This window comes from Wyeomyia smithii, chromosome 3, assembly GCF_029784165.1.
Source record: "Wyeomyia smithii strain HCP4-BCI-WySm-NY-G18 chromosome 3, ASM2978416v1, whole genome shotgun sequence".
In the NCBI taxonomy this organism is placed as follows: Eukaryota; Metazoa; Arthropoda; class Insecta; order Diptera; family Culicidae; genus Wyeomyia; species Wyeomyia smithii.
In genome coordinates, this window is record NC_073696.1 from 54,360,973 (window position 1) to 54,381,041 (window position 20,069).

General features: G+C 36.8%; 1 protein-coding gene across 4 annotated transcripts in view; it reads left to right on the forward strand.

Annotated features, from left to right (window-relative positions):
- The window catches only part of LOC129726958 (protein real-time), a 47,494-nt gene that overhangs the window by 15,127 nt on the left and 12,298 nt on the right, over positions 1–20,069 (forward strand). For all 4 annotated transcript variants that reach the window (XM_055684279.1, XM_055684280.1, XM_055684281.1 and 1 more), the window contains exons 2-3: positions 11,356–11,831; positions 19,569–20,049. In XM_055684279.1, the coding sequence (XP_055540254.1) occupies positions 11,356–11,831; positions 19,569–20,049 (957 nt within the window). The remainder of the gene's footprint in view (positions 1–11,355; positions 11,832–19,568; positions 20,050–20,069) is intronic.

Genomic DNA, 20,069 nt, shown 5'->3' on the forward strand with positions numbered 1-20,069 from the left:
TTGAATTCTGATAGACAACCTGCAGAGTTCGATCAGTAAGATAATTTTTTAAAATTTTGATTAGGAAAATTGGAAAATTAAAAGTTTGCAATTTCGCAATCAAACCTTTATGCCAAACACTGTCGAATGCTTTTTCTATGTCTAAAAGAGCAGCTCCAGTGGAATAACCTTCAGATTTGTTAGTTCGTATCATATTAGTAACTCTGAGCAATTGATGAGTTGTGGAATGCCCATGGCGAAATCCAAACTGTTCATCTGCAAAAATTGAATTTTCGTTGATGTGTGACATCATTCTGTTAAGAATAATTCTCTCAAACAGTTTACTTATTGAAGAAAGCAAACTGATTGGTCGATAACTTGAAACTTCAGCTGGGTTCTTATCCGGTTTTAAAATGGGAGTAATTTTTGCATTTTTCCATAATTTGGGAAAATATGCAATTTTGAAGCAGCAATTGAAAATTTTCACTAAAAATTCCATTGTGCTCTCAGGGAGATGTTTGATTAGTATATTAAAGATTCCATCGTCACCAGGTGCTTTCATATTTTTGAAATTTTAAATAATAGATTTAATCTCATTCAAGTTAGTTTCAATTATTTCTGCAGGTAAAAAATTCTGGGAAGAAATTAAATCAAACTGACGTGTGACTTCATTTTCAATTGGACTCACAAAATTCAAATTTGAGTTATGAACACTCTCAAACTGCTGAGCAAGTCTTTGAGCCTTTTGTTCATTGGATACAAGAAAACGTTCACCATCTTTTAAAACTGGAATAGGCTTTGAAGGTTTCTTAAGAATCTTCGACAGCTTCCAAAATGGTTTTGAATATGGTTTCAATTTTTCAACTTTAGTCTCAAAATTTTGATTTCTCAGAAGAGTAAATCTATGCTTAATCTCTTTCTGTAAATCTTTATAAATAGTTTTAAAAACAGGGTCACGAGAACGTTGATATTGACGTCTGCGGACATTTTTCAAACGAATTAGAAGTTGAAGATTTTCGTCAATTATTGATGAATCAAATTTCACTTGAACCTTTGGAACAGAATAATTCCTGGCATCAACAATTGCACATTTTAATGCTTCCAAAGCGGAATCAATATTCACTTCGTTTTGCAAATCCAGCTCATTATTGAAATTCCTCTCAATATGAGTTTTGTATCTTTCCCAATTAGCCTTGTTATAATTAAAAACAGAGCTCATAGGGTTTAAAACTGATTCATGTGATAAAGAAAAAGTTATTGGAAGATGGTCAGAATCAAAGTCAGCATGTGTGATCAAATCACTACATACATGACTTTGATCTGTTAGCACCAAATCAATTGTTGAAGGGTTTCTTACAGAAGAAAAGCATGTAGGACTATTCGGAGACAAAATAGAATAGTATCCTGAAGAACAATCATTGAATAAAATTTTGCCATTGGAATTACTTTGAGAATTATTCCATGAACGATGTTTAGCGTTAAAATCGCCGATTATGAAAAATTTCGAACGATTTCTGGTGAGTTTTTGTAAATCACCTTTAAAATAATTTTTGTGCTCGCGTGTGCATTGAAATGGTAAATATGCTGCGGCAATAAATAAAATCCCAAGTTCAGTTTGAACTTCAATTCCCAAAGTTTCAATAACTTTCGTCTCAAGATGGGGAAGAGCACGATGTTTGATTCGGCGATGAATAACAATTGCAACTCCACCGCCGGAACCCTGAATCCTATCATATCTATGAACCACGTAATTGGGATCATATTTTAATTTTATGTTAGGTTTCAAAAATGTTTCAGTAATAATTGCAATATGCACATTATTTACTGTTAAAAAATTAAAAAGCTCATTCTCATTGGCCTTCAATGAGCGAGCATTCCAATTTAATATTTTAATTGTTTTATTTAAAATCATTGCTAAATTTTAAATTAGAAACAATTTTAATAGTAAAATTTGTGCCTATTTGAATGGCTTCAAACATTGATTTTGCCTGCAACATGGCGTTCATAAGATCGAACATTGCCTGTTGCAAAAAAGAAAGTTTACCTGCCGTAATAGGCCCCAGGCAGTTGACATTAGAAAAAATATTTTCGGCAGCAATATTAGCTGGAGTAACAGGTGTACAATTATTTTCTAGCGTGTTTTGCTTACCCATATTACCGGTCATTTTCGAACTACCAACACTAGGCGGTATAATGTTCGAACTACCTGTAACCTGTGCATAAGTTAAACGGGTATGCAAAGGAGTAGGTAAACTATGCGTCACTGGTACGCTTGGAGAATTTTGTTTTGAAGTTGGTTTTAATTGAGAAATTGAATTTTGTTTACCTTGCCTTGCCTTAACAATTGCTAAACGGACTGGGCATTGATAAAAATTTGACATATGGTTGCCGTTACAATTCGCACAGCGAAAATTTTTACTCTCTTTCACAGGACATGTGTACTTTTTGTGAGAAGAGTCTCCACAATTAAGACATTTTTGGTCCATGTTACAGAATTTGGAACCATGGCCATAACGTTGGCAAGTACGGCATTGGGTGATATGCTTTTCACCTCCGCCATACTTCCTATAAATTTCCCACTTTACACGCACATTATACAAAGCATGTGCTTTTTCAAAAAACTTTAAGTTGTTAACCTCATTGCGGTTAAAATGAATTAAATAATTAACAAGGGAAATTCCAGTTCTCTGACTGTTTTCGCCTCGTGATTTTTGTTTCATTAGAATTACTTGGGTAGGGGCTATGCCAAGTAATTCTGTTAAAGTAAGTTTGATCTCATCAACGGTTTGATCGTTGGTGAGACCTTTCAAGACAACCTTGAACGGCTTGGCGTTCTTGGTGTCATATGTAAAAAATTTGTACATCTTGTCAGTTAAATACTGAACAAGACGATCACGACCCTTTACTGAGTCGGCTAATAAGCGGCATTCACCTCTACGGCCAATTTGATAGGTAACTTTAACGTCAGAAACAAACGTTGAAAGTTCCTTTTTGAATATATTAAATTCAGAAGAAATAGTTACCACAATAGGTGGAACTTTCTCCTTTTTTAAAGATTTTATATTTTGTATAGTTTCATTATTAATAACTTCCATTTCACCAGCTTCTTGCTCAGGCAAAATATCAAAAGGATTGTCACTACAGACACTCGATGTGTCAGAAAGAGATGCCTCTCTTTTCCTCCCCGCAGCGATGCGAGGTTTCTTTTTCCGTCCAGCCATTTCAGGTGATACGAAAAAAGTTAAAACAAATGTTAAATTCAAAAGTAGGTAGTCTTGAGAAAGACTGATGTGAAATAACTTCCAGGTAATCTTTAAAAGACACACTGACAAAACACAAACTTTGAAGCTATAGGCAGTCAAAGACCAGTCCACAAGCAACCGAAAAAACGTCTGATCTGTAGGACAGTTCAAGACGCACTGAGTCTAATGGCTTTAGAAACGATCGTTGTGCGGTGTCTTTCAAAAGTCAACCTTTGGTCCATGATAACGCCAAGATCGTTTACCTGATCGACTCTGTTTAGCACCATTCCGTCAATTGCGTTCGTCAAAATTATCGGTGATTGAATCCGGTGAAATGTAATCATTTCAAATTTTGCCGTGCTCAGTGTCAAGGCATTTAATTTACACCACGCCACGAAGCAGTCCAGTAGGGACTGTAAACGGTAACAATCTTCAATATAACGAATCGTCAAATAAATTTTCAAATCATCGGCGCAAACAAGTCTGCAACCAATTCCTAGAGCGCTAGCCGCGTCGTTGAAAAAGATGATGAAAAGAAGTGGTTCAAGATTACTACCTTGCGGTACACCAGATTTGTTCGTGAAGGAAGTAGAGACAGTAGCGCCGAGCTTAACCTGCAACATTCTATCACACAGAAATGATTCCAACCACTTGACGAAACGAGACGATGCTCGCGATATTCTTTCCAGCAGTATACAATGGTCGATGCGATCGAAAGCTGCTTTTAGGTCGGTGTAAATTACATCGACTTGCGCTTTGCGCTCAATTTCAGCGATACAGTTTGATGTGAAGTCCATGAGTTGCTACGGAACAGCCAGGTATAAATCCATGCTGATCGGAGGAAATCTAGTTTTTCGTGCAGTTCAGGATAACAGTGCTCACAACAATTTCGAACAACTTAGATGCCGCACACAGATTAGTAATTCCACGATAGTTTGAAGACTGGAAACATATAAGAGTGCTTCCAAACCTCGAGAAATTTTCCTTGCACCAACGATTGATTAAATATGCAGCAAAGTGGTGTAGCCAGAGTCTCTGCACAACGGCATAAAAGTACAGCTTTCATCGGGACCAGCGGAGGAGGAAGTTTTCAGTTTTCTTGCAGCGATAAAAAGCATTTGAGGCGTTATTTCAAACATGTCAAGGTCAATAAGGTCAGCTGGAACATTGGCAGCGGCGCGACTTGCGTTGTCGTTAGATACACAATCAGAAGCAAACACCGAAGAGAAAAATTTTCCGAATAGCACACATGAATCAGAAACCGAGTTAGATTCGACATCATCAAGGTGGGTTTTCGTAGGGATTGTGGTTCCCTTTCGTTTTGAATTTATAAAATGCCAAAACTTTTTTGGATTTCTTCGCAAGTCAGTTTGAACATTCAAGACATATAATTTGTACAGGCGTGAGATCAACTTTCGATATTTGTCACTTGCACGCTTGAAGTTTTGTATCGAATCAGTTGACCGCCGGCGACGCAGTTTACGTAGGTCTTTCGGCCAACAAAAACTTTCGGTCATCTGATCAACATCATCAGTTTCCAAAAGAGTTAGCCAATCAATACTCAAGACATAAGTTGAGAATGTTGCGAAATCAATTTTGCGGTAATGTAATTCGCGCCTGCCAATCATATTATATTATATTAGCTTATTCGCAAATTTAGTCTACTCTTCTCAATACCGAATTATCTTTACTTAAAGGGACTTTAAACTCAAAATCATGTCTAATACACCCCCAAATGTCCGAACACCAGACCCCCAAAATCTGAATATTTACAACACCAGATTCATTCGTTCCGTAACATTCTCTTGAAAATAATATGTCGTTGAGTGTTTAGAGATCTTGAAACAAACCTCATCTACCTTTCTTAACGAAAAACAAAAATTATTTTCCGTAGCCTAAAGTAAAGAGTTTTATATATTCTATCGAAATTGTGGAAAAATTATCTTTTTACATGGCATCCAACCGGTTTCGGTTTAAAATCGAACAAGTTTTGCCTTTCTCTTAGAAAGGTATAGCAATCACTGGAAAAACCAAAGGTATAAAAGTGCTCAAAGGGTCGAATCTCGTATATCAATCAACTTAGTTTGACGAGCTGAGCATTTTCTGTATGTGTGTGTGTGTGTGTGCGTATGTGTGTGTGTGTGTATGTGTGTGTGTGTGTGTGTAACGCTCTCCCAATCTCACTAGATTTTCTCAGAGATGGCTGGACCGATTTTCATGAAATTAATTGCAAATGAGAGGTCTAGTTGCCCCATATAACCCTATTGAATTTCATTGCAATCGGATTTTTAGTTTAGAGGTTATGTTTAAAAATGTGAAAATTACGAAACATCATTATCTCAGAAACTACTCAACCGATTTTAACAAAATTGGTTTTAAATGAACGAGCTACTTAAAAAATCCTTAACTTTTGAGTTTCATGAAGATTGAACGTGTGGTTCAGAAGTTATTTGAAGAAACGTGTTCTGGAGACTATTTAATCTCACTCATGTTTCTCAGAGATGGCTGAACCGATTTCCACAAAATCGGTGTCATTTGGAAGGTCTAATTACCCCATAAGACCCTATTGATTTTTTTTGCAATCGGACTATTACTTTGCCTGTTATGTTCAAAAATGTGAAAGCCAGCTTTGAAAAAAAACATATTCCGAAGACTACTCAAACTCACTCACTTTTCTCAGAGATGGTTGAACCGATTTCCACGAAATTAGTGTCAAATGAAAGGTCTAGCTGCCTCATAACACCCTATTTAATTTCAATGTAATCGGTCTGTTACTTTGTCTGTAATGTATCAAAATATGAAGATCACTAAACTTCATTATCTCAGATAGTACACAACCGATTTGAACAATATTGGTATCAAATGAATGGGCTATTTAAGGGTTAATTGATGAATTTTATAGTGATTAAACACGTGGTTCAAAAATTGTGAAAAGAAACGTGTTCCGGTGACTTTCAAAATTCACTCGTTTTCCCAAAAATGGCTGGACTAAATTCAGCAATCTTAGTGTCAAATGAAAAGTTTGGCTTTCCTATAGGTTCCCATTCTATTTGACTATAGTCGTATTTTTATTCCAACCGTTATGCATTAAATTATAAAAACAACGAAAGTCTATTATCTCAAAGCTCACACGACTTATTTGAACATATCTAGTGTCATTTGAACGGGTTGTCTCTCAAACTCACAAGTAAGAAATTTCATAGCAATTTGGTATGTTTCGGTTCAAAAGTTATGAAAAAAACGAAATTCAAAGACTATTTAAAACTGTAACTGCTCTGATCAAAACATATGGCCTCAACAAAATTTAAATTTGGTATTGTGCTATTCGTACGTTCCCGGTATTGCTCGTGATTGAAGTGTACGAAATTCAAAGTCATTTCTTTTATTTCTCTATTTCTTCAATACGAATATTTTACTCTTAATTAATAATTTTTTTAACTTTTTGCCTTTCTCCTAGAAAAGTACAGCAATCACTTGCAAAACCGAAGATATGAAAGTGCTCCAAAGGGCCGAATGGCATATATCACTCGACTCAGTTCGACGAGCTAAGCATTTTCTGTATGTATGCATGTGTGTGTGTGTGTGTGTGTATGTGTGTGTGTATGTGCAGATTTTTATTTTCACTCACTTTTCTCCGAGATGGCTGGACCGATTTCAATTAAAATTATATGCAAATGAAAGTTCTAGTTGCTTCATAAGACCCTATTAAATTTCATTGTAATTGGATTTTTATTTTAGAGGTTATGTTTGAAAATGTAAAAATCACGAAACATCAATATCTCAGAAACCACACAACCGATTTCAATAAAATTGGTATCAAATGAACGGGCTATCTTAAAAATCCTCAACTTTTGAATTTCATATAGATTGAACATGTGATTCAATAGTTATGAAAAGAAACGTCTTCTGAAGACTGTTTGATTTCACACACTTTTCTCAGAGATGGCTGAACCGATTTCCACGAAATTAGTGTCAAATGAAAGGTCTAGCTGACTCATAACACCCTATTGAATTTTACTGTAATCAAACTGTAACTTCGTCTGTAATGTACTTCATTATCTCTCATTATCAACTTCATTATCTCAGATAGTACACAACTGATTTGATCAATAGTATTATCAGATGAACGGGCTAGTTAAGGGTTAACTGATGAATTATGATTTAACACGTGATTTCAAAGTTTGGCTGCCCTATACGTTCCCATTTCATTTGATTATAATCGAACTTAAGCAACCGTTATATATTAAATTGTTAATAAAACAACGAAAGTCTATTATCTCAAAGATTACACGACTTATTTGAACATATCTAGTGTCATACGAACGAGTCATCTCTCAAACTTGCAAATAACAAACTTCATAACAATTTGATATGTGATAAGAAATTCGAAGCCTATTTAAAACTATACCTGCTTTGATCAATATATGTCGCCTCAATATAATTTAAATGTGGTATCGTACCATTTGAATGTTCCCGGTATCGCTCGTGATTGAATTGTTCGAAATTAAGAGTCATTTCTTTTATTTCGCTATTTCTTGAGCATATACATTACGTCAAATTTCATATTTTATGTTTCAATTACAACATCATTATTTTAGAACCCAAAAAGTGAATACACATTAATTGGAAGGAAGCGTTCATGTAAATCTATTTTTACAAATAATAAGTTAGAATGAGAAAGGCTGGGTCTGACCGCTAGGTGGAATAATTTAGGTTTTTTGTTTGCAAATGAAAATGCAATGTACCAAACACCGATTGACTGCTAGAAGCTATAGGGTTGAAATTAGATCCTTGGCTTCTTTATAGTAGGTAAATTTAATTCAATAACTTTAGAATGCTAATATCTTCATTCAAAACCGGCTAAAGAGTTTTCATTTGGATTCTTAGAATTTTCTAATGAAGCCAAGCATCAGGCAATCATGCTGCCAATCTATTTTCGGCGATTGCATTAAAAAGTCTTCGTGTTTCGAGCCATTTTTTTCCTAAAATGGAGGGTCTTTCAAAAGTACACAAGTCCAGTAATGAAATGAGAGATATTGCTTTTGTAGCTGGGGGGGGGGGGGGGGGCTGGCTTGATTAGTAGAAATGTTTGGTAATGGAATTCAAATCGATTCCAAAAAAATCTAATCGATACATGCACAGGAGATTTTGATGTGAAGGTTTAAACCTTCGGAGAGAGCATCAATACTGGCGAAGTTTCAGCGCTGTTCCCTAGTGTTCCGATGGAGGAAACCACAAACCTGTGGGAAGGTCACCATTTCAGATTTAAACCTGCAGTAATTGAATATCTGTATGTTAAATGAAAGGATTTGTCTCAAAAGTATAATAACGGGTGACAACTAAAAATTTGAATTTTTTTCCTACAGCTGTCGAAAAAAGGTGGACGAGCTTAAAAAAACTGATTCATTCGTCATGAAGATACGTTCATTGTGAACTAACAAAAAATATTGAACATTTGAGAAAGGTCTGTTACCGGCCTCCCGACGAAGTTTTCTTACGATGCCGAAACAAGAGCGTTGTACGGCCTCCAAGTCCGCTTTTCGAATGCATCTTTTGATTCTACCGATCAACTGTTCGCAATCCGTTGATCTCCAGGTGTTTTTGCACAGAAGGAACTTAAAATCCCAAAGAAATCTTCGATTGGGCGACACTGAGGTGGATTCGTTGGGTTGCGTATTTGGGGTACAAATGGAGTCAAGTGGCTGTTCAGAAAAGTTTGTGTTTTTTTTGACGTGCTGAGATTTTTTTCTGACCAAAACACATACTTTTCATCTGAATGGTGTTGGAATCATAGTATTGTTCAAACATTCGTTCTGTTATATATTTTGATTGATAGCCAAACAACTAGGAATGAACCATGATTTGACAAGAAGTTCTTTTCTGTCTATACTCTGGCCGGTCTTCCACTACCTTCCTGGCGGATTATAGTTGAGGTTCACAGGAAGCCATACATAATAGAAACCGGAATATTTTCGCTTTCAAAATGGTTAACCAAGAATTTTTTTTGTCAAAATTGTAGTGCAGTTCATAGCGAACTGTACAATGCACTTGCGGAGTGCTCGTTGTTTGGACGCCATTTTAAACCGAATTGAGCATACGTAAACAAAACAAAAAATACTGGTATTAAGAGAAAGATAGATCTTTCATATACATACTATCATTCCTCTCTGAGCGTGTTTGTGATGGAGTAAAAAAGCCTCGAAAAATTCCAGATTTTTAGTTGTCATCCGTTATTGGAATTAGAATGTTAAGTACTCAAAACAGCAATGAGGTGTATTGATGTCCTTTTCGAAACTAACGACGCGACTTTTAAACCTGACGACGTACCAGGATATGGAATAGAAAATACTGGAAAAAGCGTTCAATTAAGTTATGGGCAGTTTAAGTCCCTATCTAGTGCCTATACGATAACCAAGTGATATTTATTTCTACTAAACCGTAGCAATACATGTCAAAGCCCCTGTGTGAACGACAACATTGGTCGTTTTTTGTGTAATGCAAATCGTTTCCAGTCAAAAACGTCGATGAGGCAAAAAATCTACCAAATTACAGCTTGGTGTAATTATTTTAAATACTGACTGTGTGGCACCGTCTGCGAAGTCGATTTGTTGATATTTACATGTCATGCTCTCGAGTATACGCTCGAGTTCCAGTTATTCTCACAAAGCGGTGGTAGAGAAATCCCCGTAAAAGATGGTCGTTGATGACGTTACCACTTCGGCAGAAGTGGAACCCACAGGCACATGTTTTATTTTTCGCTTATTTCAATTCCGCTGTTTCACTGGTACCAATGAAAGTGCTTTTGCTTATTCAGAATGAGCCTCGTATTATGATTTTCATATGATTCGCAAAACAACACCAAAACTATTACCTCTTCTATAGTTTCTAGCACATTCCTCGATCGAAAATAGACTTCTTCTATCACTACATATTTTATTTAAAAACACCTGTTTGATTTCTCACTTAGTACAGATTGACCGGTGTGAACTGTTGGTGCTGGTTTATTTGCTTGCTACGGTAAAAATAATGTTAACACCCAGCAGAAACCCACGGGTTTGTCTATATTGCGGTCTATATCGATAGTACCTGTACAGTGAAAATAGGAGTTCAATAATGTTTTAATATTTGATGACATTTTTCACACGCAGCAGCATCGCGTGCAATGCTTCCCTCAATTAAGAGATTACACTATCAATCGAACTGGATTTCCAATATTTTTTTCTACGTTGTAGTGTTGTACTCTACTCTTTAGTGTTGTAGTTCACGGACTGTTAAAACAAATCGGAATTGAAGACATTTCGTTAGTTTTTAGGATAAATATTTTTAACCTTTCAAAAAATATTATCTAAAGCTCTTACTGAGTTATGCATTAGAAATTTGGAATTCTTGAGCAACCTGAAGACGTAGGCTCTTGTGGTATCATTCTGTCCCCTTCACCACGAAGCACAAATTCGGAATGCTTTTAATAACACTCGAACGTTGCTACCCTACCAATTTTCCACTGCACCGTCCTTGCAGTTGGTGGATGTCACATTTTCTCAAAAAGGTTAACTTTTATTTATAAAACACACCACAACCGTTTTCCATAACAACTAGACCACAGCCTAAAACCCGTCCTACGCTCGTTCGTATCACATCTCTATCACTGCCCACGCCGTCATATATGAGCATTATTCAAATGCCCGCCGATTGCGGGTGAAACAATGTTGGAATGGCAACCGCTGGTAACTACATAAGACACCACGCCCCCGTTCCCATGTGTAGCAAGTACCTAACAGAAGAAGCATGCAGCTATATCGCATCAGTGTCAAGGCCCTCGCCATGCCATGCTCCATATTTCATGGGGAGCGGAAGCAGGATAAAGTGTCTGTTGGTGCCGGGAAATGTCCCCATCATCACCTTCCAGTAATAAACCAATAAATTAACTGTCGTTTGGCTTTGATCCTGCTGCACTGCTGTTGACCAACAGTCTGTGTTCACATAAATTATTCATTGATGTGCTTTCTCGTACTGTACACGGCTTACAATTCATTACTAATCAGCATCAATTACTTCGAACGAATTGACCATTCTCATAATTGGTATATAGCGAGAACTATTTTCGGTGATTCACATATATTTTTAACATTTCCAGGCCTACGAAAGGCGGTTTCCCACTTGCCCGCAGATGCCCATAGTGCTGGATTGTGAAATAGTCGAGGACGCGATTTCCAACAACGGAGCTAAGCGGGAAACGACCCGTCGCTGCAAGCTGGCCGTCGAGGCTCCGTATCTGTTCAAGAAGATTATCGGCGTCGATGTGGTATTCTTCATTCAGAAAAACTTTTTGGATCTCAAAGCCCGTACACTAAACATCGAAGCCACCAACGAAACCTTCAGCTCACGTATCGAAATCTTCGAGAAATGCCGCTACTTTGCTCATCCGGAGAATCCGGACTGGACCTGCTTCGATCAGACGGCCACGCTAGATATTAAGAACTTTTTCGGTTTTGAACACTCGATGGAGAAGATGGGCATGAAGCAGTACTCGCAAACCACGCAGAAGGGTAAAGAGATTATTGAGTGTTTCATCAATGAGCTGAAAAAGGAAGGCGTCACCCACGTGGACAGGTAAGCGCCAATAATCCGATTTGGATTTTGTTATGCTACTGGCGGGATTAGCCTATTTCACTTGCAACTATGTCAGTGGAGGCCGAATATTAATAGAAATCGTCAACAGTTGTTTACTGTTCCGATTTCCCTAAATTTAACGCAAAAAGCTAAACGCGTAACCGTGCGTACGGGAGGATAAAAAGGTTCGGGCCCATTCCACAACACCCCTCCACCAGAACCGATATAAAAATAGGACTACCTTTAATTCCTCGAAAATCTGAGAATATGTCAGAGAAAAATACTTAGAAAATGTTAAAACGATATTGAGCTGACATTTAGAATTTAGAGCTGACAACAAAACCAGAGCGCAGGAAAAATCTTCTAACAATCATTTAGCAAAAGTTTTACGTTTGTAAAAGCATACTCATAAAAAATGTCCCAATTTTAACATATTTTTTCAATTGTCATTTTTTATTCGACTGAAACTGTGCACAGATGTTTGTATGCATTGGTAATTATTTTTAAATCACGACTAATTTGTGAAAAGGGTTTATGCAAAAAGGGTATAAGGCAATCCACGAGACAGTTGTGATCAGTTGATTTCAGTTTGTTTTTAAATTTTGACAGCATCAGATATGTTCGAACGGTCGCAACTCGGATGCAACCCGGATCGAAAAACTTGCGTTGTTCGATCGGTTGCTCTAGTATTGCGAGTGGCAATCTTCTACACAACAATAAAATATCATTTTAGATTTTTTTTTCCGACATTAAAAGATTTCGTGTTCGGTTGTGTTTTGGTTTCGCAACTTGAAAAACATATTCAGATTCAGAAAAAGTGAGTTTTTTATTATTTGGTTCATAATTATATATTTGTGTTTTTATCTAAAAAAATGTTTTTGTCTCATGGTGTATATTTTCTCTGGAAGGACAACATTACTGCCTACAACTTCATTCTAATCAAATAAACCATTCCGGCTTTGATTTTTTTCTTGTTTTCTGAATGTTTTTGGCCTTTTTTTACATTTCTGCATAATTAGATAACCACCAAATTCAAACTGCTTTTTTGTAGTTTTAATAAAAACGAATATAGTTTTTTGGGATATATTTTTTTATTGAAAAAAATGTTTTATTCCACACAATATACTCTTTTTCGGAAAGACGAAATTATTATTTACAACTTTGCCGAAGACGTCACAACGATCAAACGAATCGTTCTGACTCTAAAAATATTTGTAATCATCAATACCCTTTTTTCACAAACCCTTCTCACAAATTAGCTGTGATTGAAAAATAATAATACCAGTAGCACAAAATGACTTCTTTAGCTTATAGGAACATCTGTGCAAAGTTTCTGTCAGATCAAAAATGGTAAACGCTTGACCGTTTTTTTGGGGAATTGCACAGTAATGAAAAATCCTCTGTTTTGTAACAAATTTGTTGATTAAAACGTAATAAAATTCATACCTAGCCAATTAACAGCATCAGGTAAATTTTTTCATCACTCTTGAGTGAAAGTGAAAAAAAGCATCCATAAACGCAGGGGCGACTCGTCCATAGGTGCAACCTGTGCATTGCACATGGGGGCGTCAGGCAAAAATTGTATAAAATATTGTTCAAACTAATTGAAAGTTGGATGTTTCATCTTTTATTTTACAATAGCAACAAAGAGAATGAATTGCGTTTTCTGGCAGACATCATTGTCATTGCTTCCTCGAAAAGTGATTTTCTGAGTTTGAAATTGAACAGGTAGGTTTCAAAGCCACGAGTCGCCCCTGCATAAACGTTATTTTTTTACAATCCTTTCAAAGTTCTCCTTTCCCGCTTTTTGCATGGAAGTGAACTGTCAAAACACCTCATTATATTTTATGCGATGGAAGCAAGACAACAAAATCAGTTTATCAGTTAACGAAGATTGTCAAGGCATCGGTCAGTGTCAGTGAAAAAGTGTTTCGGTGAGGTTTATTTTGGTTGAGTGGACTGTTTGTTTTTCTTTTTCGCTTTGAAGTGAAGATCATTTGGTTGGACTTGTCGTCAAATTTTATTCCGTAACCGTGAACGATGCGTGCGATCTATTTCATCTGAGTATAACAGCACGTTACAAGGACGAAAATCTAGTGTATCTGAAGGAGTGCTGCGATCATTGGAAGTAAAAATTGAAGATGATTGGCTGTAATTTTCGAAGAATTTTGCTGGGGAAAATGACTTTCATCAGCACTGCGTAGCTGTTATTTATTCTATATCTTTTAGTTTGTTGCTTTCAAAATGTAATAGGAAGTTTCACTAAAGCCACAACCTTCTTCATTTGTGTTGGGTGTAATTTTCGAAAGGATGAAATTTTTAAGCGCTTCTAAACGGTCATCATGAGGATCGCCAAACAATTGTAAAAAAGAAAGGTATGGTAGAATGTAACGTTTGCGGCAAAAAAATGAACTTTTTTCGGATGGGGATGGAAAAACTAAGACAGATGAGTGAGTTTGATATATTTCCCATAAAAAGTAATTATATTAGCTTACTTGCAAAAAAAACCTGCGCCCTTGCGAGCGGTTTCCGGCAGTTAACCGGCACATTTGCCATGGCGGATGGAAAAATGCGTGTAGGCATGTTTTTAAGCTCTTTCTTCCTCAGTTTTCGTGACGAAATTGTTGGAGTAAATCTTACGGTACAGGTTTGTCCAGAAATTTTCGATAGGACGAAGCTGGGGGACGTTGAGTGGGTTCGCCGACTTGGGTACCTCATTGATATTCAGCCGCTTCATCTTCTCCCACGATCGCTTCGAGTAGTGGGCCGACTCCAGATCTGGCTAAAACACCGCATCTTCACCTTCACGGTATTGATGAACGACGCAAATTCTGGCAGGCATCTCGTACTATAAATTTCCTCGTTCACGGCAAGGCTGGTCCGAAAGAAGAGCGGCTTTGACATCCCCTTCTCGCTGGTTGTCAGGCACAGAAGCACTTAATGGGGAACTTGATGTGTGAAATAAATTTCACCTCGTTGCTCACTTCCTTCGTGGAAGTAACATACGAAGCGCCCTACCAGTCGTTGCCATGCAGGGTGAGATAGGTCTCGTCGTCCATCACCACCGCCACGTCGCAATTCGCCGGGAAAATCGACATGAGAGCAAAATCATTTCAAATCGCCTGGAAATACGCGAAAATTTAATCGACCATTTTTGATTTGAATGAAACTTTGCACACGTATTTGGCTTAGCAAACTGAGCATTTTTCACAGATGGAGAGATGAGTTACATTCTAAAAAGACGTATGCCTTTTGGGCATAGGTTTTATTCGAAGCATTGTAGTCCAGAAACCGTTGGTTGTATAGAAAACTGTCTGAGAATGAGTTGTAGCGAATCAAAAATGCATCATAAAAAAAATATCCACTGTACAAAAAAAAATTTTTTTGACCAAAAAAAAATTTAAAATAAACACTAAATTTCAATTAAAAAAAAGAGTTGAATTTTTTTTTATTTTTTTTTTAAAGAAACTTGACGTTAATACGCAACTTAAAAAAAAAGTCCAGGATGGAGAAATCAAAAATAATTTTTTTATGGTAGATTAATTTTTTTTATGGAAATTCTAATTCAAATATTTTTCAAAATATTTGTATTCTGATGATTTTAAAAGATGCAGTGAGTTATTTTGGATCAAAAAGCTCTAGGTAGTAAACATTCTAAAGGCATTGGTTTTTGAGTTATTTCTAGTTTAAGCTCGAAAAATTATAATTATTTCGGAAAATACACGTTTTTCTTAATTTGTCCTTGGTTCTCCAGCGAAAACCATACGTTCATTGGAATGCTTGATCAAAAATATACAATTTATTCTTTGACAACAAAACGATTGGGCGAACGGTTCTCAAGAAAAGAGTTAAAGAGTTATTTTCTGAAATCGGAACAAAAGAGTAATACTTTTGTGTGGCAGCTATTATTATAGATTTTTTGAAAATGTTGCTCCATTCTGTTACTCCTTGTTCATATTCTTCATATGATACCAAACTAGCTGACATTTTTGATAAATTTTTATTACTTTTCTGATTATACCAATCATACAATTCTTTTGCGCTTGTAATGGGATGTTCATGTTCTTTAGCTAAACTTGCGTTTCCTGCCATTCGTTTGAATATGCCACCAATTGCATCGCATGGGCCTTTACCATGAGAAGTCGCAAAATATGCCACTCTGCATCGACGTTATATTTTGTTTTGAACTTGCAAAGACTTGCAAAGTTTTTTCTATTTTTATATTGTGAGGCAGCTCCATCAGACATTAATATCGCTTTTTTCAACTCTATTGTTGTTTTCAAAAAACTCATTAGTTTGGCAATGAACACCTGAACCGCAACAGTATCATGATGGAGTACTTCCGATATTATGATGAAGCTGATATTCTTAAGTGTTCCAGATTCTGAATAGTAAACAACGAAGGGATGAATGGTGGCTTGACTATCATTCCAATAGCTACACGAATCACAAATTGATAAAGACGTATTAAAATGAGCTTGACTGTTCAATATTTTTAATTTTGCAATAACGTTTTCGTTTAATTTGCGTAAGCTTGATGAGCACCAGGAAAGGGTTTACAGCATTTGGGCTTGGTGTAGTTTATTTCACTTCATTCATCTTCACAAAATGCAAACTGTTACTAACACATCTGGAGTAGTGCAATCGTATTTATATACGAAAACAGATATTATAGGCAGTGCCTTAGAATATCAATGTTTATTCATGAGAAGATGAATTGAATTAATCTCAGTGTCAGCACATTTATTCTCTGATGCAACTCTGTAACCTATGTTCATTGCGACGATGCATGAATATCGTTTCTCATATTCAATGACAGAACAGTGAAATGAATATCAAAGGCCTCGTAATGATATTCAAAGAAGCTTCGGTGATTATCAATCCAAGTAGCGCAAATCTGCTCAGACGCTGTACACTGCCCAGTACAATATAAATGGTCGAATAAGGTTAATTTTGATTTTCACTATTTTAATATGATTTTCATATTTGACGATCAAAATATCAACACGAATGTTAAAGTTTATCTTGTCGGTGTTATCGGTTGATTGGTATCATGAATATCAACGGTCGCATGGGTAGTATGATTATCAATATAAAGACGGCTGAAAATCGCTGCTTTCGAATATCATGACAGTGAATATTCTCAGCACTGATTATAGGTAACCCAGTAGTTATTGGTTGCGTACTTTACAAACAGTTATTATTAGTAAACAAGTAGGTAATGTTGCACGACAAACATATTTTTTATAAATCATTCGGCAAGGGGGAACGTGTAGGTAGGCTAAGGTTCAGCGCTTGAGTTATTTATCCAATCGTTTTGTTGTCAAAGAATGAATTGTATATTTTTGTTCAAGCATTCCAATGAACGTATGGTTTTTGCTGGAACACCATGGACAAATTAAGAAAAACGTGTATTTTCCGAAATATTAATAATTTTTCGAGCTTAAATTTAAAATAACTCGAAAACCGATGCCTTTAGAATGTTTACTACCAAGAACTTTTTGATTCAAAATGACTCTGCATATTTTAAAATCTTCAGAATAAAAATATTTCGAAAAATGTTTGAATTAGAATTTTTATGAAAAAATTATTTTTCATTTCTCCATCCTGGACTTTTTTCAAAAAGTTGCGTATTAACGTCAAGTTTCTTTAAAAAAAAATAAAAAAAAATTCAACTTTTTTTTAAATTGAAATTTAGTGTTTATTTTTAATTTTTTTGGTCAAAAAAATTTTTTTTTCGTACAGTGGATATTTTTTCCATGATGCATCTTTGATTCGCTATAACTCATTCTCAGACAGTTTTTCTATACAACCAACGGTTTCTGGGCTACAATGCTTCGAATAAAACCTATGCCAAAAGGCATACGCCCTTTTAGAATGTAACTCATGGGTGTAAAAAATCTCTCCATCTGTGAAAAATGGTCAGTTTGCTAAGCCAAATACGTGTGCAAAGTTTCATTCAAATCAAAAATGGTCGATATTCGACCATAGGTCATTTGGCGCGATCTTGCTCAAGACCATCTTATTCAGCCGCTGCGTCATTGCCTGCATCTCCGAGACCAGTGGACGAGACTGCCGCTTCCTGACATGTATGTTTATATTCGCCAGATACTTTTTCACTGTTTTGCCGCATGCACCAACCTCATGGCTAAGTGCACGCAGCGATGTAGCAACTTTTTTCACGGTCTTTCTCTTCAGCACCCTTTGGAGCTTCTTGTCGCTCAGGGTCATTGGTCGTCCAGAACCGGGCTTTCTTTCGATGATCTGATTGTTGTCCAATAGTGCCAAAATGTTGTAGATTCCGGAACAGGCATTTTCGGCATCCACAAGTGCCACACGATGTCCGTTTTTGACGCGGCGGGGTACAGTTCTTTGAACGCACATATTTCTGAATGGAGTACTTTTGTCACCATCACAGTTGAAGTTCGACTGATAGAGCTGTCAAATTTTTTCTGCTAACTCATGGGTTACTATAATTGATGCTGCATGGGTAGTTTCGTCATGATCTAGCAAGTGCGGGTCAAACCCCAGGTTTTCATGACAAACAAGGCTGTAGATTGGAAAATGTACAAACAAAAGTACCTCAAAATGCAAATTTGGCATGCATCCACTACAGTGGAGAAGTACTTAAGTACACCGAATCAACAGGGTTGATTTATTCGAATAGGACATCAATTCACCCAACTGCCCTCAATTTTGCCCAATTAAAAAATATTAAGTAGGGTATCGAACGTCTTCGTCAGTGGTTTTCTTCGGCCCCCTTTTGCATAAGATTACTGCAGAAAAACTGCCAAAAAAAACAACGACGAAGACGTTCGATGCCCTAATTGTCAGATCCAAATCCAAATCCAAATCCAAGATCCAAAAGTTGATGAAATTCGAAAAAAAGTTCAAGATAGGTACTGTATTTGTGCGTTGAAAAAATTGCTTAGAATTAGAACTTGTTTACAAAAAGCGGGAAATTCATCGGTGGGGGTAACAAGAACAGCAGGACGAGGAGACTCGTAAATTAAAACATATATGTAAACAGCCAGTGGTCCCCGTGGTTCTGTGGTTAGCGATGTCGGTCGACTAGCTCTCCCACATGGTTGTGATGTCGGGCTCGATTCCCGGTCAGGTCAAGGATCTTTTCGAGCTGGAACTTTTCTCGACTTAGCACTGGAGCATGGTGTATCTTTGTACTTATCCTACAACATGCAAAATGTGCCAAAAAAATATCGATAACGAATTCTCTCAACTAATCTAGTTGATCGAGACCGCATTAGCCTCCCAGGCTAGCGTGCGATATTGTTGTATTGTTGTAAACAGCCAAAATAAAAAAAAAAACAGGCTCAAAACATGTAAAAATTTTCGATTGAAATTGAAATAAAATTTTATCAAAGTTCTAATAGATACGTTTTTCGAAGTCATATTAGAGTACTGATTGGATACCAATCTCATAGTGGAATGGGTTTAAAATATGACACTTGCGTCAGCGAAAATTTGAATATTCATAACACAACATCAGATACTACAAGGTACAGTTAGCGCGCTATAAATGATAGCTAATTAATAATATAATGCGCCAAATTTCATCACAATTGCATTTTATTCATATCAAAATATTTTATACCTTCATATGATCAAAATATTTTATAACTGAAGCTGAGACAATAGTAACAGTTATAATTTCGTAAAATCTAATAATAAACAAAGCAACCCTTGAACGGCCATGGCTAATCATTACCTTTTTTCTAGATGGAAAGAGGACGGATCGGCAGAGCCAGCCACAACGGCAACGACGACGGTTTCGTGTACCAATGAAAAACCGCCCCTTTCCCGTGATAACAGTATTCTCGATGCCGACTACATTGCAAAACATCTGGGCCAACTATCTCCACTACAGGAATCCAAGTTGGTGCAATTCCGCAAGCGTATCGAGGAATCCGGCGAACATGGCGTGCCGGACTTCCCGACGTTGCTGCGATTCCTGCGGGCTCGAGATTTCAGCTTCGACAAGGCAGCCACCACGCTGCAGGAATCTATGCAGTGGCGTGCCGAGCATCGAATCGATGACATTCTCGGCGAGTACAAGATGCCGACTGTGGTGGAGAAATACTTCCCCGGTGGTTGGCATCACCACGACAAGGACGGCCGACCGCTTTACATCCTACGGCTGGGCACTATGGATGTGAAAGGTTTGCTCAAATCGGTCGGAGAAGATGAACTGCTGAAATTGGTGAGTTGCATTTTCAGCAA